General features: G+C 53.3%; 1 protein-coding gene across 3 annotated transcripts; it reads right to left on the bottom strand.

Annotated features, from left to right (window-relative positions):
* SLC44A2 (solute carrier family 44 member 2) lies at positions 1 to 27,493 on the bottom strand. Of its 3 annotated transcripts, none has more exons than XM_032884003.1 (22): positions 13,383 to 13,500; positions 12,822 to 12,870; positions 10,634 to 10,707; positions 10,432 to 10,516; positions 9,836 to 9,920; positions 9,531 to 9,641; positions 9,394 to 9,454; positions 9,163 to 9,286; positions 8,957 to 9,040; positions 8,739 to 8,851; positions 5,846 to 5,977; positions 5,652 to 5,751; positions 5,473 to 5,565; positions 5,200 to 5,284; positions 4,349 to 4,611; positions 4,170 to 4,264; positions 3,403 to 3,506; positions 3,222 to 3,295; positions 3,063 to 3,133; positions 2,792 to 2,880; positions 1,478 to 1,562; positions 1 to 634 (listed from the first exon to the last, which is right to left on the bottom strand). In XM_032884003.1, the coding sequence occupies exons 1-22, from the start codon at positions 13,417 to 13,419 to the stop codon at positions 528 to 530; spliced, it is 2,121 nt and encodes a 706-aa protein (XP_032739894.1). In that variant the 5' UTR covers positions 13,420 to 13,500; the 3' UTR covers positions 1 to 527. The 3 variants fall into 3 exon arrangements, with proteins under 3 accessions (XP_032739894.1, XP_032739893.1, XP_032739892.1); XM_032884002.1 differs by lacking the exon at positions 13,383 to 13,500 and adding an exon at positions 27,364 to 27,493 and having other exon boundaries at positions 522 to 1,027; XM_032884001.1 differs by having other exon boundaries at positions 522 to 1,027; positions 13,383 to 13,501.

Below are 27,493 nucleotides of genomic sequence, written 5' to 3'. Positions count from 1 at the left end.
AAAAAACTAACAGACCCTTTAATGCATGTCCAGGTTAAAAAATAATAATAATAATCAACGCGTGTGGCAGCCCATGAGACAGCTGTTTAGCCATGAAGGGGCTCGGTCCTGGCCAGAGCAGCCACGAGTCAACGGGGGACTCACTTGAGCCGGAGCTTACGTTGGCCATCACTCTTGCAGACACAAATACCGCCCCGTCCTAAGAGGTGAACAGGCCCCCAGAGGCCAGGGCCCCCCTGCATGCCAGACTTCAAGAGGCCTCACCGCCTGCTCCCCATCCTAAGGCCTGGAGTAACCTGTGCAGTCTCGGGGAACCACTGTGAAAACTCTTGGCACAGGGAGGAGGGGCCCCAATTCCTCGAAGTGCCTGAAATCCAGCTGTAACTGGACGGTTAGGCGGGGGTAGGGGGAGGTGGCAGTGATCGGACTTCCGGTGAGCCCAGGGGGCCAGAGGTTCGGACCCAGCTGCCGAGCACCCAGTGTGAGACTTCTGGAGAGATGGGGGAGGTGGGGGAGAGCGGGGGTCTTTAGGACTCCGCCAGCTTCTTGTTGGTCTTGTTCAAGAGCCTCTTGAGGTTGGGAGACATGAAGTAAGGCCTCTCGGCTGAGCCATCATTCCTCTCCAGGTCCTCCACTGCGGAGAGAGGCCCCAGAGACGGTGGCATGAGGGGAGCCCATGGGCAGGGGGCTTTGGGGACAGGGCAGGAGAACGGGGGCCACAGAGAAGCCTCAGAGGGTTAGGAAGCAAGACACACTGGGACCGGAGAGGGGCAGACTGTGGTGGGCTCGGGACCAGGACACACAAACGCTCCCCACACTCCCCAGGCAGGGTAGCCCCGCATGCACCCCCGGTCTACGGGGAGGAAACGAGGAGGCCTGCCTGGCCCCCACGCCTCCCACCCTCTCTACTCCTCGACTTCTGCCCGCTTCCCCTCCTCCGCACTCCCCTTCAACAGGATGTCTCTCAGCTCGGGCGACATGAAGTAGGGTCGCTCCTGAGAGCCGTCATTCCTTTCCAGGTCCTCACCTGGGCTCCCCCCAGGAACCGGCAGGGGGAAAATGGGGTGGTCAGGAAGGGAGGGAAAGAGAGAGGCAGGGAAGAACAGGGAAGCCAGCAGGCATGGAGTAGAGGAAGAGAAAAGAAAAGAAAAAACAAAAAAAAGACAGATGGAGAGACCAGAGTTAGTAGCGGCCACAGACCCCCACCCCAACAACGCCAGAAACTCCAAGCCGAGGGCCCAGGGGCACAGCATTCTAGCTGCAGCCTGGACCAGGGGACAACAGGACGGAGGAGCTCCGAGCGGAGGGAGAAGGCCGAGAAGGCATGCCAGGGCCCTCTGATGCGGAACAGCCAGTCCCCTGGGGAAGCTGGGGGCGCGTGGCCCTTGAACACATAGCCATAGCCCCATCAGATGTTATGCCCAGAGGGGAGAAGGCAGTCAGGGCTTGGCAAGGGCTGGGCTGAGGGGTCACTCACAGAAGCAGAGGAACAACGTGTCCACACACATGCCGTAGACACTGAAGAATCCATGGGCAATCAGGTAGGAGCCGATGATCACCGTCTAGGCAAGGGGAGCCAAGCTGTTTCCACCCCAGCTCCCAGATCCACTCCTATACCACACCCTCCCAGGCTCGATCCTGTTATTTCCCTGCTGATATGGCCACAGAATAACATCCTAAGTTCAGCCATTCACTATTTTAATAATATTTTAATATTAATATTAATATTAATATTATTAATATTTTTTAATTTTTTAATTATTTTCTTTAACCCCAGGGCCTTTGCATATGCTGCTGTCCTGACTTAATCTACTTTTTGTCTTCTTATCCTTCTGTTTTCAGTTCAAACACCCAAGTCCTCAGATACCACCTCCTCCAAAAAGCTGCTTATGACATCTGGACCCTGTTTTATGCTCTCCTAGCACCGCATGCCTGTCCCCTGAAACTTTGTCTGGTTGCAATTTTATGCATGTTTAGGGCATGACAGGCATAATGCCCTCATCCCCACTAGACTGTATCTGTCCCACTTACGGCCACACCCCCAACAATCTGGAGACTCACAGGCCCTTGGCAGGTATCTAATAAACATTTACAGACTGAAATGAGTGGACCAAGGAGAGATTAAATAACTTGCCCAAACTGACTCATCTTAGAGTGAGCAAATAGAGACTCAGATAAAAATCTAGGTCCCGGGGCTCCAAGGCCTGCAATGCTCTCAAGGTGATGACAAATGACCCTTCAGGGCCCCACCACCTCCCTGTCCTTATCCCCACCTCTGCACCCCTACACCAGTCTCCTCACTGTTCCTGGCATAGGTCCACCTCAGGGCTTCCGTATTTGTTGATCCCTGTGCCCAGAGGCTCCCCACATCTCCTTCAGATCTTAGATCTGACATCCAGATCCATGTGAAGACACCTGGCCTTCCACAGCTGTCCACATCCTCCACCACAAGCTCTAACAGCTCCATGTACCTCTCCCCTGCGGCACAGGCACAGATTGGCACGGATCAGTTCGTAATCACACACCCACCCAGGTCACTGTTCACGGAGGTCTATTTGCCTCTGAAAGGTAAGGTCCTCTTGAAAGAAGCCCTTCCTCTCCCCGGGGGCCTGGTACACAGAAGGTGCTTACTACATGTCTGTGGACTAAATAAGTCATCAATCCCCCACCTCTGACCTCCATCCATATCTGTCTAGTGAAAAGAGACCAGGAGACCCCATAGTGAAAAGAGACCAGGAGACCCCAGCACCTCCTTCTCCCTGGACCCCCACCCATCCCCAAAGACCCATACCAGTATAGGGACCCAGTAATAATTGAGGGGCGGTGCTGTGTCTTGCACAATCCTGATCCGGTGGGTGAAGAAAAAGAAAGCCAGGATCCCTAAAGAAGAGAGGAAACCAAGGTGGATGAGAGTTCTGGCTAAAGGAAGTCCCCCTCCCCCCTGCCACGAGACCTCAGAGAACATAGCATTCGTCACAAATGAAGACGTGTGGACCCAACAACACTTGGCAAGTCACCCTGATAGGCTCCCACAGCCCCACAGTCTGGCCAGCGGCACTCACCCACGCTACCCACGATCAGAAGTTTGCCCAACAGGAAAAGGAAGTCGGTAACTTTGTCCAGGACGGCCACTCTGCAGGGGACAGTGAGAAGCAGATATGAAGGCAGCCTCAGGGCCTGGAGGAGGAGGGAGGCAGCCCGAGGGCCGTGCTTTCCCTGACCTGATGATGTTTCTCATGAGCAGGAAGAAGGCATTCCTGGCCGAGGTGCAGAAGTTGGTGCCGTAGATGGCAATCTGGAGGGAGGGGGAGAGGGGGATCAGGCCCACTGGCTGGAAAAAAGGGTTCCCCGTTCCCAGAGGGAGCTGGCGGTGGGCTGGTTCTGGGTCCCAGGCCTCCTCACCATGATGTAGGCGTTCCTGTTGAGGAATCGGATGAACTTCTCCAGGCACCAGAAGCAGCACTTGAGACAGGTCATGAGGAACTTGGCAAACTTGTTCTCGGCAGCTAAGAGAGAAGGGAGGGAAGCAGAAGTGAGGAGAGAGGAGAGACCCCCGGTAAGGACACACACACACACACACACACACCCCACCCCCGCCCCGGCCTACTCAAAAGACGGAGAGGACACTTGATCCAGAACCCCCGGGGTCCTGCCCCCCACTCAAGCAGGAACCAACCAGGCCCAGGACTCTCAGCCCAGACCCCTGGAAGGGGCCTATCATGAAGCCTTTCAACCCCGCCTCCAGGGACAAACCAATCACGACCCACACTACCGTCCTGGCCCCGCCTCCCAAGCAGCAGCCAATCCTCGCCTCCTCCTTGGCCCCGCCCCAAAGAATAACCAATCCCAACCCCACGGCTGCCAAAAAGAAACACGCCTCAGCCCCGCCCTTCTCTGCACAGACAAAGCTTTGCCTCTTCAGGAACCAATGGGGGCTCGGGCCTCTCGGCCCCGCCCCGCCCCGAAGTAAGAACTCCACCCAATGGGCTCCCTCAGCCGTTCCTCCACCTTAGAAACGAACTGCTCAAACTCCCCACTCCACCCTTCACACCCCAAGCAGAAACCCATCACAGTCCCACCGCCTTAACCCGCCCTCCCTGTAAACCAATACCCCACCCGCCCTCAGCCCTGCGCCCCAGCAGCCGAAGCAAGCCACCGGTGGGCCGCACCTTTCAGGCGCTGATCCAAGTACTCCAGCATCACTCGGATAATCTGCACGATGGCCAGAATGAGGGCACCAAAGGCCAGGGAGCCTGTGTGATACCTGAAGGCCAAGGGGGCAGTCAGTGGCCACGCCAAGGCTCCCCCACCCCACCTCGCCCCACCCCTAGCCCAGCCGGAATCCCACCTGAGCGCCCGGCCGAAGGCAGAGAAGAGTGGGAAAGCAGGCAGGTCGTCGGGCTTGTGCAGGGCCCAGTAGTAGGAGGCGAAGGCCCCAGCTAACGTGACCTGGCCCAGGGCCAGCACGAAGTTGGCCAGCCAGAAGAACATGAAGGCATTGAAGATCTGCAGGCCCAGCAGGGCCCGATGGTAGCCCGACTCACCCCCATAGAAGGCAAACTGGCAGTGGGCACCAGGGCACAGGCGGGACTCATTGGAGGCGGCGAAGGTCTGTGGGAAGGATGCAAGGCTGGGTCACAACACTGGGGTCAGGGGTTCAGAGTGGCTTCTGGGAATCAGGTCTGGGTCCGAGAGACCGTGGGATGGGACAGGAGTCGTGGGAGTCACAGGTTAAGTCAAGGAATGGGGGTTTAGTACAGGGGCTTCTAAAAGCAAGACAGGATCATTGATTCCACAGGGGTCAGTGAGGCACGATAAGCTATCCTGGAGATCAGGACGGGGTCACGTGAGGACAGTGCCCACGTGGACAGGACAAGAGTGGCAGAGATCAGTATGAAGACCACAGGGGTCAGCAGAGGGGCTCGTGAGAGGCAAGGAAGGGGTTCTAGAGGCAAGACCTAGCCATCACTGGGTTAAAGGAGAGGTACGGCGCAGGAAATGAAGTCAAAGGGAGAAAGGCAGGTGGTTCAGGATTCAGGGTGGGCTGGGGGCTGCCAAATTGGATCTCTTCCCCTCCCTGCTTCCCACATCTAGCACCAGGCATACAGCAGGCACCAAATGTTTGCTGAATGGTCCCCAAGCGGGGAATAAGAGGTTGCAGATGGTCTGTGGGCTGCTGGGGAAAGAGGCGATCCCCACCTCAGGGTTGCAGGTTTTCCCAGCAAACTGGCAGGTGCCGTCATCAAAGATCTTATAGACAGCTTCATTGGAAGTGGATAGGAAGCTGGAGGTTCATTAAGGAACCTGAGGTTTGAGATTAGGGACCCCGGCGGCTTGTGAGAAAGGATCCATTCCCCCCACCGGGTTCTGGCCCTGTCCCCCCCTCCCCCGCCCCGAGCTGCAGGTTTCTTCTAGGCCAGTTCGGCCCTTAGCCGCCCCCAGGGTCAGGGATCCGGGTCTCAGGGTGGATACACAGCAGTGCTAGCCCAGTAGGCGATGCAAAGGCACAGCAGGAGGAAGGTGACCAGTGGGTACAGCAAGGAGCACATCACGTAGCCCACAGCCCTGGGGAGGAGATGAGACACAGGCATCAGGGCCTGAGCAGCCCCAGGACCAGCCAGCCCAGCCCCCGGGGGCACCCTGCCACCCACCTGCTGGCTTCCTTGATGAGCGCGATGGCGATGAGGATTCTTTTCCGCAGAAAGATGAGCAGCAAGATGATAACGACCTCAAGGATGCTCAGAATGACCACTGCGGGAGGCAGAGGGGGGCCGAGTCTGCCAGCCGCCTGTCCCCGCTCCCTCCCAGGCCTCTCTGGGGCAGGGTTGGGGGGGCTGGGACTCACTGAAGGCCATCCATGTCTGCCGCAAGTGCAGATACACGCGGAGGTCTGTCTGGAAGCCAAGGTCCACCAGGGAGATGTCGGAGCCAGCCTCACCCCGCAGTCTCATGTACTCCATGTAGCAGTGAAATATACCTGCACAAGGGACCGATCTTAGCCCACCGGATGCTCACCCCACACTGCAAAGCAGGTGGGAGCACCCCCATTTAGCAGAAGCTAGAACCAAAGCTGCTCCTACTGCTGAACCTTTGCAAGGATTCATTATTTGTGAGAAGGAGAGAGCAAGCGAGCCAGGGGGAGGGGGAGAGCGAGGGAGAGAGAGAATCCCAAACAGACTCCCCGCTGAGCATGGAGCCCAATTCGGGGCTCGATCCCAGGACCCCAAGATCATGACCTGAGCCAAAATCAAGAGTCAGATGCTTAAGCAAATGAGCCACCCAGGCGCCCCGCCTCCGAGCCTTTGTACTTGCTGTTCCCGCTGCTTAGTTCGGGATTTCTCACACCCTCCTGTCTCTACTCAAATGTCACATTCTTTTTTCTTCTTTTTAAAGATTTCATTTATTTACTTGTCAGAGAGAGAGAGACAGCACAAGCAGTGGGAGCGGCAGGCAGAGGGGGAGAGAGAAGCAGGCTTCCCACTGAACAAGGAGCCGAACATGGGGCTCGATCCCAGGACCCCAGGATCATGACCAGAGCTGCAGGGACATGCTTAAAGGACTGAGCCACCCAGGCGCCCCTCAAAGGTCACCTTCTAATGAGACCTATTCAAACAGCTTCTCCCATTTCAAACCACACTCTTTCATACTCAGCCTCTTAGCCCCTTCTCTCTGCTTGGACCTTCTAGAGGGTTTTCTGGTTTATTAATTTATTTTAAGATTTTACTTTTAGGTAATCTGTGCACCCAACGTGGGGCTCCAACTCATGACCCTGAGATCAAGAGTTGCAGACTCCCCTGAGCTGGCCAGCCACCCCCTGGTTTATTACTTCTTTCTTCTTTTTTAAGATTTTATTTATTTGTCAGAGGGGAGGAGAAGAGCACACAAGCAGGCAGAGAGGCAGAGAGAGAAGCAGGCTCCCTGCAGAGCAATGAGCCCGAGGCAAGACTCGATCCCAGGACACTGGGATCATGACCCGAACGGAAGGCAGCAGCCCAACCCACTGAACCACCCAGGCAGCCATCTTTTTTTTTTTAAGATTTATTTTATTTATTTGACAGAGAAAGAGCATGAGAGGGGAGAGGTCAGAGGGAGAAGCAGACTCCCTGCTGAGCAGGAAGTCCTATGTGGGACTCGATCCTGGGACTTCAGGATTGTGACCTGAGCCGAAGGCAGTCACTTGACCAACTGAGCCACTCAGGAGCCCTGGTTTATTATTTCTTGTCCATCTTGCCCACACCCCCAGGACCCAGAAAACGGCCTGGGACACAGGCACTCAATCCAGGCTTGATGCACACAGGCATACATGAGTGCGTGGCTAGAGGCCAGGATGCCCTGGGGCCTGAGGTCTTCCTTGCCACTCAGTTACGATTCATGAGTGCGGACTGAGGATGTGGGTATTAACATTCAGTGCGGTGGCATTAAGGATTTTCAATATTCCCTTTAGCTCTTTGTAGAGTGAATCTGTAAAATGCAGATTAAGTAAAAAAAACAAAAACAAACAGGGACGCCTCGCTGGCTCAGTTAGTAGAGTATGTGACTCTTGATCTGAGGGTCGTGAGTTCAAGCCCCACGCTGGGTAGAGAGAGAACTTAAAATAAAATCTGGGGCACCTGGGTGGCTTAGTGGGTTAAAGCCTCTGCCTTCGGCTCCAGTCATGATCCCAAGGTCCTGGGATCAAGCCCTGCATTGGGCTCTCTGCTTGGCAGGGAGCCTACCTCCCCTCCCCCGCCTCTGCCTACTTGTGATCACTGTCAAATAAATAAATAAAATACTTAAAAATAAATAAAAATAAAAATAAAATCTTAGGGGCACCTGGGTGGTTCAGTCTGTTAAGCATCTGCCTTCGGCTCAGGTCCCTGGGGTCCTGGGATGGAGCCCTGCGTCGAGCTCCCTGCTCAGCAGGGAGCCTGCTTCTCCCTCTACCTCTCCCTTCCTCTGCACCTCCCACCCCAGTTCATGTTCTCTCTTTCTCTCTCACTCACTCTCTCTCTCAAATAAATAAAATCTTACAAAAGCAAAGAAAATCTTAAAAACAAACAAAAACCATTTGCCTAAAATGCTAGCACCCAGTGAGAATCCACCATTAGCATGAATATTTTAGTATCTCTGTCCTCACAATGGGCTGCCTAGGAGACATCCTTCCCCCGGAACGTTTATCCGAACAATCAGAACGTGAAGCCCTGGGTTTTGTGCATTCCCTCTGGGATCCACAGACCTGGGATCTACAGGGCCTTCCTCCACATCTCACTTGTATACTTTTTCTCATTAAGCCGCCTAACTAGTAAGTACTCATTATCCCCAGTTTATAGAGGAAGAAATTGAGGCACGGGGAGGTTGAGTCACTTGCCCAAGGTCACAGAGGAAGGATTGGGCAGAGTTAGCATTTAAACTACCCACCCGGCCCCACCCCCCCCCAGGACCCATCCCCCCAATCTGGTGCCAGGCACACATCTTTAACCACTGTGCTAAGTGATCTGCTTGTGGATGAGACAAAATACAGCTCAGGCGCCCACCTGGAAGGCTATGATCTAACTCAGACCCCGTCGATACCCACAGAGGTTATTTCCAAGTGCCTACTCCCATAAACAACGCTGAGATGAACATCGTCACAAATATGCCCAATGAAATACAGATGGCTTAGGACAAGCTTATCGAAGGCCAGGGTCAGGTCAGAGGGCAGAGGCATCTTGCAGAGCGCAGGGCTGGCAGGGGGAGGGTGCAGGCAGGGGGAGACGCACCGTAGCCCAGCACCAGAATCACCATGATGATCATCACCCAGACCATAATGCCGGCCAGGAAGCGCAGCAGGACGATGAAGAGAAGACTCATCAGCATGGCGATGACCAGGCCACTGGGGAGAAAACGGGGGGACGGGGGGGCATGAGCAGCCGGCATCCTCTCACGGGCCCCAGACACCACAGACCCGGCGCGGGGGGTGCTTTCCCTCCCCACTTACATGACTATCCAGTACCAGGAGACTGTGTAATCTTCAAATATCCGCATGGCCAGCTGCCGCGCCTCGAGGACCCCGTTGGCCTTCCTGGGGACAGGCAGACAAGGCTTGTGCCAGGGCCCCTCCCTGATTGGGCCAGCCCCAGGGGACGCCCCGGCCCACCCGGGAGAGCAGGACCCCGAGGTGGTGGGCTGCGGTGCAGTCCTCACTTGGCACCCTCCACCAGCTCTGTGACGTTCTTTCGAGAGCCGTGCCCGTCTTCGTAGGTCGTCTCGTTGCCCACCATGAGGACCCCCTTGTGGGCGTGGATGGCTGGGAAGCATCGCCGGGCCACTGCGTGCAGCAGGGAATGAGACCAGTCAGGCTGAGCCCCTGAAACCTCCCCCCATCCCTGCTGACCACTCCCTCCTCCCCCCAAGTTTGCAGAACCCCAGACTCACAGGGTTTGCTGGGGATGAGCACGGCGGGGCAGTCGCCATCCCGAAGCACCTCAGCCACACCCTAGCAAGAAAGGGAGAGGGGTTCGTGCCCCAGGCCACCACCCTCCACCTCACCCACCCCCAGGCTCGCCTCACACCTTGTTGCTCTGGAAGCCAGGCACACAGAACTGCTTGTAGTACTCAAAGTCCTGGGATGTGTGAGCGTTCAGGTAGGTGAGGTAACGGTCGGGGCATTTCTCCACACAGATCTTGGGGGGACAGGAGGCAGGGGTTGGGTGGGATCAAGACAGACAACCGATCCCCACGCAGGACAGAGGCCCTGCTTCCCGTTCACCAGGGGAAAAGAAAATTTCTTCTCTGAGAGAGAAGTCACAGCGGGGAGAAAAGGACCCAGGGATGGAAACCAGGGGCGGCAAAGGTGGTAGGGGAGCGGTCAAATTACCTGGGGGGTGGGACACTGGAATTCCAGCAGGACCAAGGGGCTGGCACACTTCACAATGTTGAAATAGAACAGGAAGGGTTTGTTCCTGGGGTTGGGGAAGGGAGATGAAAACTCAGGATTTCGCAACCTCCCTACATATAATATCTAATGCAAGCAACCCGAAGCTCTGCGGGCTGGCTCATCGAACCATCCCAACAGCCTCACAAGGGTGGGACTGCGATGATCCCCATCTCAGAGACGAGGAAAATGAGGCCCATTCTAGCTCACACAGCCAGGGAGTGGCACAACCTGGACTGAACTGGCTTTTAGCTCACCTGCTTAGCTCACCCCACCTGACATCAGATCCGGGACGGTCAACTCTCTGTTCCTCCCCTACACTGTGAGCTCCCAGAGGACAAGACTCTTAATATCTCATTTAGTGCAATATCCTTGAGGCCTAGAACAGCGGCTGGAGACAGCGGGAGCTTTTTAAGTACTTGCTGACTGGACTAACAGGGATGGAGGGGGGGGAAGCCTAGAACCTTCTCCCCAGTGCTCATGAAGCCATCCTGCCCACACCTCTCCAGTCCCACCTCCCCCCAAAGAGACAGACTCACGCATTTTTTGTGCCCTTCTGCCCGCAGAACTCGCCTCGGCTGTCGGTGGGGTAGATCACCTTCCGAGGGTCCCCATGGGTCCAGGCTGTAGAGGGATCCAGGGACACTGAGGCACTGCCATTCCTCAGCACCATGTCTACCCTAGAGGCTGTGGTTTGTCCTCCTACCTTGGAACCCCAATCCTGTGCACGGCCCCACTCACCTATGATGCCTACCGCCACGTAGCCCACAATGGCCAGGAGAAGGAACACACAGCAAATGATGTCCGTGCAGCCCCTAGGGAATGGAGAACAGCATCAGGGTGGCAGACTTGGGGCCCTGGGGTCATGGACCCCAACCTGCCCGGCACACATGCCCATGTCTATGTGTTATTTGGACGCCTGTTCCTTAGTGCTATGCTGTACCGAAGAACCCGTACATTTTACTTCTTCTTTTTTTTTTTTTTAAATTTGTCAGAGACAGAGGGAGAGAGAGTGAGCGAGCACAGGCAGACAGAGAGGCAGGCAGAAGCAGAGGGAGAAGCAGGCTCCCTGCCGAGCAAGGAGCCTGATGTGGGACTCGATCCCAGGACACTGGGATCATGACCCGAGCCGAAGGCAGCCGCTTAACCAACTGAGCCACCCAGGCGTCCCTACTTCTTTATTTTTTAAAGCAAGCTCTACGCCCAACACCGGACTCGAACTCACAGCCCTGAGATCAGGAGCCCTGGTGTGCTCTACAGACCGAGTCAGGCAGGGGCTCCTTACATTTTGATACCTAATGCTACACTGTTCTTGAAGCAGCTGGCCACAATGTTCAGTTCTCTTTTGGTTGAGAGTGCCAGTTTCCCTCCCACCTTTAATAGCAACGGGGATTAATGTTTTTTAAAGTTTAAACTATTTTATTTTTATTTTTTGGTAAGAGTTTATTTATTTGAGAGAGAGTGAGTGAGAGAGTACAAGCTGGGGAAGCGGAAGAGGGAGAGAGAGAAGCAGGCTTCGCTCCGGTCATGATCCCAGGGTCCTGGGATTGAGCCCCAAGTTGGGCTCTCTGCTCAGTCAGGAGTCTGCTTCTCCCTCTGCCTCTGTCTACTGCTCTGCTTACTTGTGCTCTGTCAAATAAATAAATAAAATCTTTTAAAAAAATTCGTATTTTGAAGGGCGCCTGGGTGGACTCATTGAGTTAAGCCTCAGCTTTCTATTCAGGTCATGATCTCAGGGTCCTGGGATCAAGCCCCTCATCGGGCTCTCTATTCAGCAGGGATCCTGCTTCCCCCCGCCCTCTGCCTGCCTCTCTGTCTACTTGTGATCTCTCTCTCTCTGCCAAATAAATAAATAAATATTTTTTAAAAAATTCATATTTTGAGGCACCTCCGTGGCTCAGTCAGTTAAGTATCACACTCTTGGTTTCAGCTCAGGCCATAGTCTCAGGGTCACAGGACTGAGCCCCAGGTTGGCTCCCAACTCAGCACGGAGTCTGCTTGGAACAATCTCTCTCCCTCTCCCTCTGCCCCTCCCCCCACTCACATGCACCTGCGTGCATGCTTACCAGCATGTACTCTCTGCTCTCTCTCAAATAAATAGTTCTTTAAATTTTTCGTATTTCCAAATTCCCTCCAAAATATACTGAGCCACTTAGATTCAGAGCAGCATATATGCCAATTTTTTTAAAGATTTTATTTATTCATTTGACAGACAGAGATCACAAGTAGGCAGAGAGGCAGGCAGAGAGAGAGAGAGGAGGAAGCAGGCTCCCTGCTGAGCAAAGAGCCCAATGCGGGGCTCGATTCCACGACCCTGAGATCATGACCTGAGCTGAAGGCAAAGGCTTTAAACCACTGAGCCACCCAGGTGCCCCTAGGCCGATTTTTTTAATCTTTGCGGGTCTGTGATGGGGCCATTCTATTCCGTATTGTTTCAAATCCCATTTCTTGACGTTTCGGTGAATTTGCACACTTTCCCATTAACTTCACTGTCTACAGTATTTCTTCTTCTAGAAATTATCTCTTCTAATCTTTTGCCTGAGTTTAACATTCATTTGTAAAGACTCTTGGGGGGCCCCTGGGGGGTGGTGGGCGGCTCAGTTGGGTAAGTATCTGCCTTTGCTGTAAGTCATGATCTCGGGATCCTGGGCTCGGTCCCCAAGTCAGGGTCCTTGCTTGGTGGGGAGCCTGCTTCTCCCTCTCCCCTCCTGCTCTCTCACAGTCTCTATCTCAAATAAGTAAATAAATAAAAATCTCAAAAAAATTTAAAGACAGACTCTACATATGAAAGAAATTAGTTCTTTAATTGTCAAGTCACAAATACTGATCACCAGTCTGCTGGAGAGGAAAGAGAGAGACTAGGGGGTAAAGAAACAAGGGTGAAGAGCTAGCAGAGACCCCTCCCCTCCCAGGAACCCAGAGCCCTTACCTGTGGTAAATGGGTCCTTTGAACGTAGGGTCATACTTCTGTGGTGTTCCTGAAAGTCAGCAAGATGGAGCAGGGTGACCGAGAAGGGACTGCGAGACCACCCTCCCCAGAAGCTCCCAGGGGTGTCTCGCACCCTGGGGAAGAGTGAAATCCAGAGACCCAGCGGCATTTCCCACCTCACCCACCTCCAGCCCCCAGGGCAGGCAGGCCAAGGCAGGGGAAGCCATCGTGACTGTCGACTGTCGGAGAACAGCCCCGAGTTATCAGCTGACACTGGGGAGGGGGCAGGACTGGGGACAGAGCGCCGGGGAGGGAGGCGAGGGTCCAAGGTGGGATCTGGAGAAGGTTCCCGCAGGGGTACAGGGCGGGGACCTCCGAAGACGGGGCCCTTCAGTGGAGGGGGTCTGGAGGGAGCGCTGAGAGGCAGCTCCTGGAGAGGGCGAGGGCGAGGGGGCGACCCACAGGGATGGGCAATTCTGCTCCCCGCTCTTGCTCGCGGCGGGGTCGTCCCGCTGCCCCCTCCGAGAGGCCGAGCCTGGGTGCGGGAGGGGTGCTGCCTACCGTGCTTCCCGTAGTAATGCTGCCGCTCGCCCCCCATCCCCGCGGGCGTCCGGCCGCCGCGGCCGCCCGCCTGCTCCGAGCCCCCTCGGCGCGGGTCTGCAAGCGCGGGTGTCCCGTGGGAGGGACAGACCGAGATGGACCGACCGACCGGCGGCAGCTCCTCCCAGCCCGGAGCCAGGCGCGGCGGCCCAAACCGGTCTGACCGGCCCTAGCTGAGCGGCAGCCTCGGGACGGACTGGCCGATGGAGGGGAGGGAAGAGGGAGGCCGGGCGGGGCGGCAGCTGCTCCCGCCACTCACCGGCCACCCGATTTAGCCCTCTCCGCCCCCGCCCACCTCCTAGCTGCCCAGCCCCCACCGAGGAACCCTGGCTTCACCCCGCGGCCCGGGTACTCCCCTACGTCCGAACCAGGCGACGCCGCCTACGCCCCCTCTTAACCCAGGAAGGGCGCCTCTTGCTGCCCCATTCTCCAGGTATGGAAGCTGAGGCACGCGGGGAGATAACTCTAGATATAGGCGCCGCAAAACAGGCAGATGGCTGAACCCAAACTCCCAAATATAGAGTATTGGCGCTGAAAACTCAAGCCGGTGGACCCGTTTTATTTCGGTCTGCATTTAAAAAAAAAAAAATGAAATGCCAAATGAAACATCGGGAGAATCCATATAAACACCCACGTCGCGGGCCGCGGCTCAGTTGGTGAAAGGGTCTGCCTTCAGCTCGGGTCATTATCCCGGAGTCCTGGGATCAAGTCCCACATCGGGCTCCCTGTGCCTCTCTCTCTCATCGCTCATAAATAAATAAATAAAATCTTTAAAAAGGTATTTAAAAAAAAAAACACGACAAACTATAAAAGACTCAATCTCAAAAAACAGACTGAGGGTTGCTGGGGGGAGGGGGGACGGGAGAGGGTGGTGGGGATATGGACATTGGGGAGGGTATGTGCTATGATGAGTGCTGTGAAGTGTGTAAACCTGGCGATTCACAGACCTGTACCCCTGGGGATAAAAATACATTATATGTTTATTAAAAAATGTAAAAATTAAATTTTAAAAAAATCTTAAAAAAAAATAACCCACATGGCTAGTCTCTTGAAGACTGGCAAAATGAGACCGGCCACCCAGATGCCCCATCCCTGCCTGGCACTTTGCGGCCCCCAAAACTAGACACCTGAGTTCCCCATCCGTTCACATAGCCCGATTATAATCCTGAAGCCACGGTTTTGTAGAGCAAGTATTTATGGAGCACGTACTGGGTGCTGGCCCAGGGCTGGGCACTAAGCATGGTGGAAGACGGGAGACCCAATTTTGTGGGTCTGTTCCTGTAGAACTGACATCCTGACCAAACGGCCCTAGATTCCAACATTTCCTTCTGCCCTATCCAAGCCAGAGGACAATTCAGCCGGTGTCCTGCCTACCCTGAGCCCCCTCAAAAGTATCAAACCAAGACTGGTCACAGACCCATCACAGGATATCAGGAGGTATACAGGTGGCACAGCAATTTATAGTTGGCGCAGATACACTGTAGTCAGGGTCGGGGTGTTTAACTGCTGTGGGGGGTATAGGTACGCGGGGACCGCCAGTATGGGGCACAGCTGGTGTGGCGGCATACAGCCAACAAAGAGGTAGACAGTTGCCATGGGTGTGTTTAATCAGTGTGGGGTACCCAGCAGCGGTGGGGGTATACAGCTGGTGCAAGGTATACAGTTGGCAAAGAATTGTATAGCCAGTATGAGGGTATACAGTCAGCATGGGGGCACACAGCTGGCTATACCCCCCTTACTGTATTCTTACACACCAACCATCCACTCCCCAAGCCAACTGTATGCTCCCTCAATCACGGAGCCGTTGTCACTGCACCCCCAACAGCTTTGGAGGCCAGCGATATACTTCGTAGTGTGGTCGATGACCGTTGGTGCCATGACACAGTCACCAACAGGGTTTGATAGTGTGGTCATATACAGTTGGTGCTCAGTAACTGTGCTACCTCAAAGTCAAGCATCCCCTGGTGGGGCTCTCTGGTCACTAACTCAGCTTGTCCCTAGAGCGATGCGCCTCCCCCCCACCCCAAGGGCCTCCAGCTGTAGAAGCCCCGCCTGACCCCAGGCAGTCTTTAGCAAACAGGGGAGGTTAAAGGCGCCAAGTCATGCCCTTGGGTGACCAGGCCTCCCAAAGAAACCTTGTGGTTCCCATGGTCTCTGCCAGCCCCAAGGCTGGCTGGTCCTACCCACCCAGTCCAGGCAGTGGACCACAAAAATAAATAAATAAATAAAACAAGCCAGGCACAGGCTACAGCCTCTTCCCAGCTACACTAGGTCCCTTGGGGACACTCTTGCCGACTCAGGAATCCAGCCACCAGCTCCACCCTGACGATCCATCAACATTGGTCCCCTGGGCTGTGCACCCCTGTAACGCCTGTCTTCTGGAGGTCTTGCAGGTGTCTCACATTCACCACAGCCACATGCAAGCCCCTGGTGGTCCCCACCCTGCCCTGGCTCAGAAAAGGCAGCTTTGTCTTCCCAAGTGCTCAGACCAGAGACCTGGAGTCCCTGGGCTCTGCCTTCAGAATTTATCAAGAACCCAAGCCCTTGTCACACAGCTGTGGTTTCCTGCCTGGGCCAGTGCAGGCAGCTCCCTCCACCCTGGTCTCTTGGCTCCCACCCTCCCACTCCCCTCACTGTCTGTTCCCTCCATAGCAGCCAGAGAAGCCTGTTAACACTTCTGCCCAGAACCTTCCATGGCTTCCACCACCTCTTCATCATGCCCCATAAGGCCCCATATGCTCTGCCGGGTCCCCTCCCTCTCTCCCCTTCGCTTGTTTGCTTCAGCTTCACTGGCCTCATTAACCCAACCACAAACTCACCAGGCAAGGTCTCACCTCAGGACCTTTGCACCGGCTGTTCCCTCTACCTAGAAAACTCTTCCCAGAGATGTCCATGTGGCTCCAGTTCATTCAGGCCTCTGTTCAATCATCCCCTCCTCAGAGAGGTTTTCTCTGACCATCCTATCCAAAACAGCATCCCTTTCCCCTTGACCCCATCACCCCATTTACATATGGCTTGTTTATTGTCTGCCCCCTTGCCTATTCCCAGCACAAGGACAGGGATTTTTTTTTTAAAGACTTTATTTCCTTATTTGACAGAGATCACAAGTAGGCAGAGAGGCAGGCAGAGAGAGAGGAGGAAGCAGGTTCCCTGCTGAGCAGAGAGCCCGATGTGAGGCTCAATCCCAGGACCCTGAGACCATGACCTGAGCGGAAGGCAGAGGCTCCACTGAGCCACCCAGGCGCCCCACAAGGACAGGGATTTATGTCTGTTCTGTTAACAACTGTTCCCGGGGCCTAAAATACCAGCTGGCACTCAGTGTTTGTTGAGTACACAAACCATTTAAAGACAGCTAAGACTGGGGGCGCCTGGGTGGCTCAGTCAGTTAAGTGTCCAACACTTGATTTCAGCTCAGGCCATGATCTCAGAGTCCTACGGGGCTCTGCACAACTTGGAGTCTGCTTGGGATTCTCTCTCTCCCTCTGCTCCCCCTCCCTCCCTAGCCCGTGTTCCAGCTTGAGTGTGTATGCACACGCCCTCCTTCACATAAATAAATAGTATCTTTTTTAAAAATTTTATTTATTTATTTATTTATTTATTTGACAGAGAGAGAGATCACAAGTGGGCAGGGAGGCAGGCAGAGGGGTGGGGGAAGCAGGCTCCCCGCTAAGCAGAGAGCCCGATGTGGGGCTTGATCCCAGGACCCTGAGATCATGACCTGAGCCGAAGGCAGAGGCTTAACCCACTGAGCCACCCAGGCACCCCAATAAATAGTATCTTTAAAAAAAAAAAAAGAAAGAAAGAAAGCTAGCTAAGGCTGAGAGTAAAAACACTGCTTAGAGGTTTCCAGGTGCATGCATTTAAGAAACTAATCTGTGAATTTTATATATAAAGTATTTAATACATGATAAATGTGGAATGTTCAGTGGGCACGGAAAGGATAAATCAATTCGTCATAAGCCTTGATTGCAATAGGAAGGAAAAAAGTTAACTTCACCCCCAACACATAGCAAAATAAATTCCACATGCATTAATCACGCAAAATAGATAAAAACTCGGAACTATTACGAGTATGAAGAGAAAACACAGGAACGTATTTCCACCATCCGATAGGAGAGACCGGTAAGGGTGGAGAAGAGATAAGGGAGTACAGGAGGCTTCCTGTGTCCCTTGAAAGGCAGCCAGACTGGCAGAGGGGAAGAAATCATAAACAGCTGGGGCGCCTGGGGGGCTCAGCTGGTTGAGCGTCTGCCTTCTGCTCAGGTCATGATCCCAGGGTCCCGGGATCGAGCCCCCTGTCGGGCTCTGTGTTCAGCTGGGAGTCTGCTTCTCCCTCTCCCTCTGCTCCTCCCCTCACTCATGCTCGAGCTCTCTCTCACCGTCTCTCTCTCACTCTTGGATAAATAAAATCTTAAAGAAAAAAAAGTGGCTGGTCCTGGCTGAGGAGTGCCTATCAGACTCTAGCTCTGTCCTCATTATACTGGACGCCCTACCATCAACCCATTTTACAGTGGAGGAACCAAGGCTCGGCAAGGGGAAGTGGCTTGCCCAGCTACCTAGCAATAAGTGGAGGGCCCCTCCTCTAGGTTTGATGGGTGAGTGGGAGCCACTGAGAGTCTCTGAGCAGGAGCATGACCTGGCCAGGCTGGGGAGGGCAAGACACAGAGAGAGGTTTCAGCTCTGAGAGAAGTTGGTGGCTGTGGATGGGACAGTGGGGCCATGATCTTGCTGCTTGAAACTGAGTTGTCTCTCCGTGAGATGGAACTAAAGATACAGCACAGCACCTGCCATAGGCTTGGCGTTGCTACTGGCATCTCTCAAGAAATGCCAGAGGGAACAGTGGTAAAGCCATCTGATGGGTTCCAGGAGTTCTCGTTAACGTTAGCAAGGAGGGGGGGTAGGAGGGGGGGCAGGTTGAATACTCCTGGATTCTGATCATTGAGTCTGATCTAAACCCGCAGGATGAGAACTTGCTGAGTCTTTGCAACAACACTGCAAACTAGTAACAGGAGAGATGCCCTGATTCCTCGGTTTCACCGTCCCTTACCATGTGCCGGGCACTTTTCCAAAATGTCACAGCGACTTTGCTAGATGGATCCTGTCCTTACCTCCATTGGAGGGATGCAGACATGGGGGCCCCCAGCGAACTGTGTACCCGTGGTAAGCCACAGAGTGTGACTACCCACCCAGCTCGTGGGTTAGCTTTGGATGAGATGCCCAGGGCTGCTGTAACAAATGACCACCCAGGGGCACCTGGGTGGCTTGGTGGGTTAAGCCTCTGTCTTCGGCTCAGGTCATGATCTCAGGGTCCTGGGATCCAGCCTCGCATCAGGCTCTCTGCTTGGCAGGGAGCCTGCTTCCTCCTCCCTCTCTGCCTGCCTCTCTGCCTACTTGTAATCTCTCTCTCTGTCAAATAAATAAATAAATAAAATCTTTAAAAAAAAAAAAGAAACCATAGATGACCACCCACCTGGGGGCTGCAGGGAATCTGCTTGAGATTCTCTTCTCCGCTCCCTCCTCACTTGTGTTCCCTCTCTTGCCATGCCTCTCTGTCAAATAAATTCTTTAAACAACAACAAAAAAAGGTCCTACTTTTATTTATTTAAGATTTTATTTAATAATAAATCAGTCAGAGAGACAGAGAGAGAGCGAGTGAGCTGGGGGAGGGGCAGAGGGAGAAGAAGGCTCCCCACTGAGCAGAGAGCCTGATGCGGGACTCGATACCAGGACCCTGAGACCATGACCCGAGCCGAAGTTAGACACTCAACCAACTGAGCCACCCAGGCACCCCCATAAGATCCTACATTTAGGGGCACCTGGGTGGCTCAGTGGGTTAAAGCCTCTGCCTTTGGCTCGGGTCATGATCCCAGGGTCCTGGGATCGAGCCCCACATGGGGCTCTCTGCTCGGTGGGAAGCCTGCTTCCTCCTCCCTCTCTGCCTGCCTCTCTGCCTACTTGTGATCTCTGTCTGTCAAATAAATAAATAAAGTATTTAAAAAAAAAAAAGATCCTACATTTAATCTCATCTGCAAATTCCCTTTTGTCCTGTAAGGTGACATAGTCACAGGCTCCAGAAGTTAGATCGTGGACATCTTTGGGGTGTGGGGACTGTTACACTGCCTGCCGCACAGCATAACCAGGGGTTGACAAACTGTCATGGGATGGTGGTGGGGAGGAATCCACCCATGGCCTGTTTCCAGATGACCCAGAACTAAGAATGGTCTTTACATTTTTGAAGAGCTGAAAAACATCAAAAGAGGAAGACTATTTTGTCATGTGCAAATTATATGGAATTCAAATGTCGGCAGCCGTAAGTTAATTTTTCTTGGTACCCAGCCAAGCTGGTTCCTTCTCATGTTGTTTGTGGCTGTTTTCAGGCTTCAGCAGTAGAGCTAGGTAGTAGGGACAGATCCTACATGGCCTGCAGAGCTAAAAATGTTTACTCTCTGGCCCTTTGCAGAAACAGTTTGCCACCCCCTGGTCTCGAGGCCCTGAACCAAGTGTTGAACCCGATTCTGTGCCAGTGGATTTCATAAGCTTTCTTTGTTGTGTGTGTGTGTGTGTGTGTGTGTGTGTGTGTGTGTGTGTATTTTAAGATTTTATTTATTTGAAAGAGAGACAGAGTCAGCACAAGCAGGGACAGACAGCAGAAGGAGAAGGACAAGCAAACTCCCTGCTGAGTGGGGAGCCCAGCTTGGGGCTCGATCCCAGGACCCTGAGATCATGACCTGAGCTGAAGTCAGATGCTGAACCCACTGAGCCACCCGGGTGCCCCCGCATGCTCTCTCTGTAACAACCAGGAGTGGTTCTCATTGCCCACAGGCTAGGGGGATGCACATGCCCTTTCCCTCTCCAGGCTGCCATCTTCCGATCTGGAGAGTGGAATTAATACTGACATTTTGCTTCGTGGGTGTTGTCAGAATTCACTGCTCAAAAAGCACTTAGCACAGGTCTGAGGTTCAACAAACACTAACAAGGGGACGTGGTCCCATTTGACAAGGCAAAATGAGGCCACAGGCTCAGACCACATAGCCAGGGAGGGACGGAGCTGTGTAAATCGAACCAAGGCCCTTCTGGATCCAACCCAGGCCTTTTCCTTAGCAGATACTGAGGGAGGCAGAACTGAAGATGGAACAGTGAGGAGAGAAGGTGCGGGAAAGTTGGGCCAATACGCCAGGCTGGGTGGGGGAGGCAGCCCTTGGGTTCTGGCCTCGCTGGGCACAAAGGCCGTCCCAGCCGGTGCAGTGGCTGTAGAAGATAAGGAAACTGATCCAGGCTGCTCAGTTGTAATGCCGGGGCCAGGGCGTCAAGTGCCACCCAGCCCCCACAGCCTCCAGATTCCGGCAAAGTCTCCACGGCCTACAGCAGCCCAGGGCCTCACCCACGCAGCCGGGCCGGCTCACCCCTGCCTTCCCAGATGTCTGTGCCTAGGGAACAGGATCCCAGCCACCCACATGAGTCCCTTTGATAGAGTCTAGGGATAGCTTCCCGGTAGGAAAGCCAAGAGTGACATTCCTCGTCACATTGCTAAGAGTAAAAGACAGAGCCCCTACTATGTGCTGGGCCTGCATTGGCCACCAAAGCAGACATTTATTTCTAGAAGCTCCTGTCATCCTCACAAGGCTCTGAGCGTATAGGGCCCAATACAGAAACCAAGGCACAGGGATGCTTCATGACTTGCCCCAAATCACATGGCCAGGAGGAGCTGGGATTTGAACTCTGCTCCTGACAACCATGCCCTTGAACTCTATGCTCCATGGTGTACCCCCACACCCCGGGCATTTACCAGGGACCAAGCTCCTGGCTAAGTGTTACCTGCAACGGTTCACTGAACCCTGGAGGCGGCCTCAAGAGGGAGCCAATACCGTTGTTAACCCCATTTTATGGATGGAGAAACTGAGACTTGGTATATGAAAGGTTCAGGGACACAAAGGGTACAGGTGGTACAGGGCAAAGAAAAAGACAGAGGAGTAGAGGCGATGCTGGGTTCTAGAACCTGGTTGAGAGTCAGAACTCCATGGTAAGCTTTTCTGTAGACGTGCTTGTTTGCTTAGCACCTTGGTACCTAATGATCCATGTACCGGGAAAAGTGCAATCAACTTGGTCCTGGTCTCCTGATTTCTGCCACTGCACCTTATAGTGGCCAGAGGGCGCTTGTGAGCACCTGACTCAGGCCAGCTCCCTGCTCTGCGCAGAACTCTGAATGGCTCCCACGGCTCTCAGTACAGAAGCCCAAGTCCACAAGCCATTCTACATTCTACACAGTTCCCTCCCTCCTGCTTCTGGTCACCTTCGGGTGGTCTTAAAATTTTCAACTCTGCCTACAGGCCCTACAGATGACTCCTACCCCTCTTTCCTGCATTATGTTTCTCCTGAGTCCTTTTCTGCCATTCTAAGACCATCCCTCCTGTATCTTAATGCGAATACCTTGTCTGCTTCCCTCTCCAGAACGCCAGCTCCACGACTGCAACACCTGCTCTGTTTCCAGGCTCTAGAACACAACCTGGCTCACAATGCCCGCACAGTAACCGTTTGAAGGGGGTTACGAACAAACTCGCTTCTGTTAAGTAAATCCTACGCTTATGGGGTAGAAAACTTCAACCAGAACAAAACTAAAGACGAAGGAAAATCACTCTCCCTCTCGCCCTTGGCCCAGAGCCCAACTTCCTCTCCCTGGTTTCCCTTTCCTACTTCCAGACAGAGTCTAAGTACACATGCATAAGCAAATTTGTAGCTCTTTACCGCTCTCCCAACACATACCCTGCTTTGTTACACGCACTGTTCCTAACTTTGTTCTTCCACACGCTCACATAATCCTTCCTTGTTTCCCAACAGAGAGGTTGCTTAGACCTACTTCAACTTTTTTACAAAGCAACATAGTATCCCACTCTGGGAACAGTACCATTTGTCATTAAACCAGGCTGAGGAACTTTTAAAAATACACAGAAATGAACAGGCTAAGCTCCTGCAAGGGGCTTCGTGGTCGTGTCACCTCTGGGATGAGGACAGCTGGCCGAGTGGATGCAAAGGGTTCTTTTACTTGGAAGGCTAAAATATTCTGGGTGGTTGAGGGCTTATTTTTATTTTATTTATTTATTTAGATTTTATTTATTTATTTGACAGAGGTCACAAGTAGGCAGAGAGGCAGGCAGGGAGAGAGAGGAGGAAGCAGGCTCTCCACGGAGCACAGAGCCCCATGTGGGACTCGATCCCATGACCCTGGGATCATGACCTGAGCCAAAAGCAGAGGCTTTAACCCACTGAGCCACCCGGGTGACCCGAAGGATTATTTTTAATTTTCAGCACCCCTATGCCCCTATAGAGAGAATATATTAATTTTATTACATAAGAGATTAAAATGTTATGTAAAAACAAGTATCCTGAGGCGCCTGGAGATTGACTGGGGAGGAGCACAAGAAAACTTTCTGGGGGTAAGAGGAAGGTCCTTACTTAAGCTCTGCAGATTTTCTTCTGTTAAAGGCCACATATTTAAGATTTTAAGCTTTGTGGTTCACATATCATCTCGGTCACATATTCCTTTTAACTTTTTTTAACAACAATTTATAAACAATGGAGCCATTCTTAAGTCTATTGGCTTTACAAAAACAGGCCTCAGCGCGACAATGCAAATAAAGTTAACACTATTTTTTTTTTTTTTAAGTAGGCTCCACCCAGCATGGAGCCCAACACAGGGCTTGAACTCAGGTGACCCTGACATCATGACGGAAGCTGAAATCACTTAACTGACTGAGCCACCCAGGCGCCCCTATACTTAACACTATTGAAATGTACAACTTCAAAAATGATTAAGATGCTACATTTTCTAAAAGATTTTATTTATTTATTTGAGAGAGAGAGAGTGAGAAAGAGCCTGAGAGGGGAGGTCAGAGGGAGAAGCAGACTCCCCACTGAGCTGGATCCTAATACTCCAGGATCATGACCTGAGCCAAAGGCAGTCGCTTAACTAACTGAGCCACCCAGGCACCCTAAGCTACTACATTTTATGTGATGTTTCTTACCACAAAAAAAATTAAAACTAAAGTAATAATACTGATTGTCCCCTCCCTGGGCATGAGGGGCTTTTGGGGTGCTCATAATATTTTTGTTCCCCCTGATGTGGGTGCTGATTTCATGGATGTGTTCACCTTGTGAAAACTTCTGGAGCCTCATACAGTTAGGATCTGTTTCCTTTTACGTATGAATTGTCTGCTTCAATAAAAAGCTTAAAATATTCTCCTTGACTGGTTAACTATAAGATCGGTTCAATATAAGATGGTTTATCCATGGGCTCAGGGGGTTAAGCCTCTGCTTCTGGCTCAGGTCATGATCTCAGGGTTCTGGGATCGAGCCCCGCATCAGGCTCTTTGCCAGTGGGGAGCCTGCTTCCCCCTCTCTCTCTGCCTGTCTCTCTGTCTACTTGTGATCTCTCTCTGTGTCCAATAAATAAATAAAATCTTAAAAAAAAAAATAAGACAGTTCATCCACAAATGCACTATTTTTATGCAACTGTCAGAAGCACCAAAGAAGCTTTCCAGGCACTGACATGAGACATGTCTCCAAGACATATTAAACAAAGAAAGCAACAAAAAACGAAAAAAATCAACAAAGAAAGCAACATGTGAAACAAACATCTTTTCATGTGTAAGTGTCTGTTGAGTACATACTAGGTCCCAGGCACTGCCGACATACCTTCAGACACACAGACACACAATCCTGCCTCGTGGAATTAACACGCTAGAGATTTGCTGGTATTTTTGTAACAGGAAAAAAAAAAAACGCAGCCAGTAGATAAAGAATATGTATGTAATTGCATGAGAAGTTAAGACTAGTCTTGTACGCCTAGACTCCATTTGGAAGAAAGCACAAGATGCTGGAACAGCGATGTGTGCCAAGAAGAAGGGTGTGTCACGCTGGGAGAGGAAGCAAGAGGGAGACTTTTCATGATAAAGCTACGCCGTCTTTGTATCCTTTGTACTGTGAAGCATGTGAATCCTTTTGAAGTATCCAACTTTGGGGTGGGGGAACACCCATAAAACGAAAATAACAAAAAACAAAAATAACAACAAAAACCCAACTTTCAATGAATAAATAAATATCCCCTCCCAACATTTTTTTTTTTTTTTTAAATCAGATGACAGATTCCCACAGCCTAGGTTGGATTCTCTAGCAAATGCGGCCAGGGAATCTGCTTTTTAAACAAGCACTGTTGGGGCGCCTGGGTGGCTCAGTGGGTTAAGCCTCTGCCTTCGGCTCAGGTCATGAGCTCAGGGTCCTGGGATCGAGCCCTGCATCGGGATCTCTGCTCAGCGGGGAGCCTGCTTCCCCCTCTCTCTCTGCCTGCCTCTCTGCCTACTTGTGATCTCTGTCTGTCAAATAAATAAATAAATAAAATCTTTAAAAAAATAAAAAATAAAAAAAAATAAACAAGCCCTGTTACTTTGGTCTCACTTCCCGCCCACCCACCCCCAAGCCCTCGGAGAGAGTCTGTTGTTTTGGGTTCTAGAATCTTTTTCCATCATCATGCCCAGGGTGGGTGGGAAGGATGTAGCCATTGCTGCCATCCGTCAGGGCCAGGAGCCATTTCTCTAGATATGGTGTCTGCTGAGGAGGGAGCTTCCTGCCCTGCCCAGGCCAGCCAAGTCTATTTTTAGAGAGGGCTGCTTTTCCATCAGCTCAAGGAAAATCCATGTCCCCAGAGGCCTCCTGAGCAGGTAGATCCCACCAGCCACTGCGGAAAATGCTGCCCACCAGTGAGTGTGGTCTGCCCAGCCCCGCAGACAAGGACCCAGAGTCTCCGAGAGGTCTCCAACACGCCCATGGCCACACAGTCATAAATGTCAGAAGCAGGATTTGAACCTGGGTGTCACCACCCCTAAATTCATGGTAACACGATGGACCGGAAGGCATTAGGATACAAGGGATATGTGAGCACTGGGATTTCTCAGCAACTCTTGCAACATTATTCCCAAAGGAAAGCTCTTCATTTTCAGGCAGGGACTTCTTGTGGCAGCCTGGAGGCCCCAGGGTTTTGGTTGATAAGAACGTACAATTTACAAAACAAGTGAGACCTGCCCCTCCCCGCCCCCCACTTCAAGGAGTCAAGCCAGGTGGCTCCTCTAGAAGCTCAGATGATGGCCTCGCTTTAAGACCAGCTGAAGTCTCCACCTCAGGCATCCTTGTGCCCTAGAGCAAAACAATTATGTGGTTTGTTTGCTGTTCCTTCTGCCTAGAACACACTTCTCCCAAATCTTCCAGCGGCCCTTGGCTCCAACACCAGCCCTTGGTCACCTAAAATAATCCCAGAGGATTCTCCCACACACATGCTGTCCTGTTTTCTGCTCCACAACACTTACAACAACCTAAAATCATATATTTATTCAAGGGTTTTTCTGCTTTGTTCATTGTCTAGACCCTGCCTGTACCACACTCAGTAAATGCTTGTTGATGGAATGGGCTTCTGGCATCCAACGCAACCTCTGTTGGGCACAGAAGTCCCCTGTCTGCAGTGTGGGTCTGGCCAGGCCTGGGAGGGTTTGCTCAGGCCCACCCATGTCAGGCTGGCTCCCTTTGGCCAAATTCAAGGCTTGGTGAATCACATCCCTGTCCACTCTGCCATTCCTGGCCCCCCAGCCCTGCCTTACAGAGACCCAAGATCCCTCAGCTGCTGCCCACAGGAAGGCAGGCCCTGGCCAGGACTCTGGGTTGAGATTCCCAGACCAGAGACAGCCAGCCACACCCAAGGGATGCCCAGCACCGCCGACCGCAGGGTCTGAGGCTTGAACTAAAACCAAGAGCAAGAGGCCCCTGGAGGTTGGGCCAGCAGCTTCAGGCAGGGAGGGAAGTGGCTGGGTGGTGGCCAGGTCCCTGTGTTTCCCTCTAGGCTGGGCTGCGCAGGGAGGGTCCCAGTCTCCCCCACCTCTCTCTCTCTCTCTCTGCCCTGCTGAGGCCACTGTCCCTGGTGGCAGCAGCCCCGACGAGGCCCATCTCTTGTCAGCTTTGTTTTTCTTGATTATTTTTGAGCGGTTTCCTGCCCCCTCCCCAAAGCTTTCTGTCTCACAGTTTCCAGGAAGTTCTTGTCACACAAGGAGGGGCAGCGGCGCCCCTTTGCCCCAGGGGAGTGCTACGTGGGACCTGTGCCCAGCTCAGCCCTGGGACCCAAAATGGAGAAGAGAAAGGAGAAACTGAGGATGGCACTCCCCTCCGTGGGAACCCGGGGAAGGAAGGCACTGTAGGGCAGGGAGGGGCCTCATCTTGGCCCCAACTCCTGGGCCCGCAGCCGAAGGCCATCCGCAGAGGTTCGTGGGAGGGGAGTCCGCGTTGCAGAGACCTCGCTAAACGGTAGCGAACACCCCCAGTCCCTTGCACGCGGCCGGGAAAGTTTCTCAATGATTTCCTGCCTCTTTACTGCCCCCTCGGTGAGGGCGCCCTTCTTTCCGTCCTTCCAGGCCGCTTGCAAGAACCGACTGGTTTCCACCCCCGCAGCATTGAGTCTGCCCAGGCCTGCCTCAGTTTCCCCATCTCGCCAGAAGCCCGGGACGGCTACTTCTCGGGAGATGCGAGCAGGAGAAAGAAGTGAACCAAGGCAACCAGAAGAGGGGGATTTGGGGAAGTCGGGGCCCTATCCCTTTTCCGAGCCCCGGTCTCCAAGCCTCCCCTCCCCCGCCTGGCATCTGAGCCGCCAGATAACGGGACCTCCCCGGGCGGAGCATGCGCCGTGCATCCCGGCCCATCAGCCGGAGGGGGTGCGGGGGCGCCCGGGGAGCGGACGCGGGGAGACCCGGCGGGAGCAGGGGGGCGTGGGCTCGGCGCAGAGCGGAATGCTGGGCCGGGAAGCAGGAGAGGGCCCCCAGCTGCAGCGCGGGTGTTTATAATCCCGGAGGTACCCCTCCCCCAAGGCCCCCCAACTCAGCAGAGGCGACCCCGGGCCCGAGGCAGCTCCTACCGTAGGCTCCGTCCTTCCGCTCGTCCTCCATGGCCGCGTCGGGCGGGGAGGGGAGTCCGAACCCGAGCGACCCCAGCCCGCGCGGGCGGGAGGCTCCGCGGGCTGCAGCGCCCCGCCCCTGGCCCGGACC

This window comes from Lontra canadensis, unplaced genomic scaffold (genome assembly GCF_010015895.1).
Source record: "Lontra canadensis isolate GAN:19392208 unplaced genomic scaffold, GSC_riverotter_1.0 scaffold88, whole genome shotgun sequence".
In the NCBI taxonomy this organism is placed as follows: Eukaryota; Metazoa; Chordata; class Mammalia; order Carnivora; family Mustelidae; genus Lontra; species Lontra canadensis.
This window is presented reverse-complemented; position numbering and strand designations above follow the sequence as displayed.

Bases quoted from the DNA above. Each gene is read 5' to 3' on its own strand.
- SLC44A2 (XM_032884001.1), bottom strand. From the start codon at position 13,419: ATGGGGGGCGAGCGGCAGCATTACTACGGGAAGCACG. The intron at 3,134-3,221 runs GTCAGGGAAAGC...TGTCCCCTGCAG, and splicing joins CTCATGAGAAACATCATCAG to AGTGGCCGTCCTGGACAAAG. The intron at 2,881-3,062 runs GTGAGTGCCGCT...TCTCTTCTTTAG, and splicing joins TCTGATCGTGGGTAGCGTGG to GGATCCTGGCTTTCTTTTTC.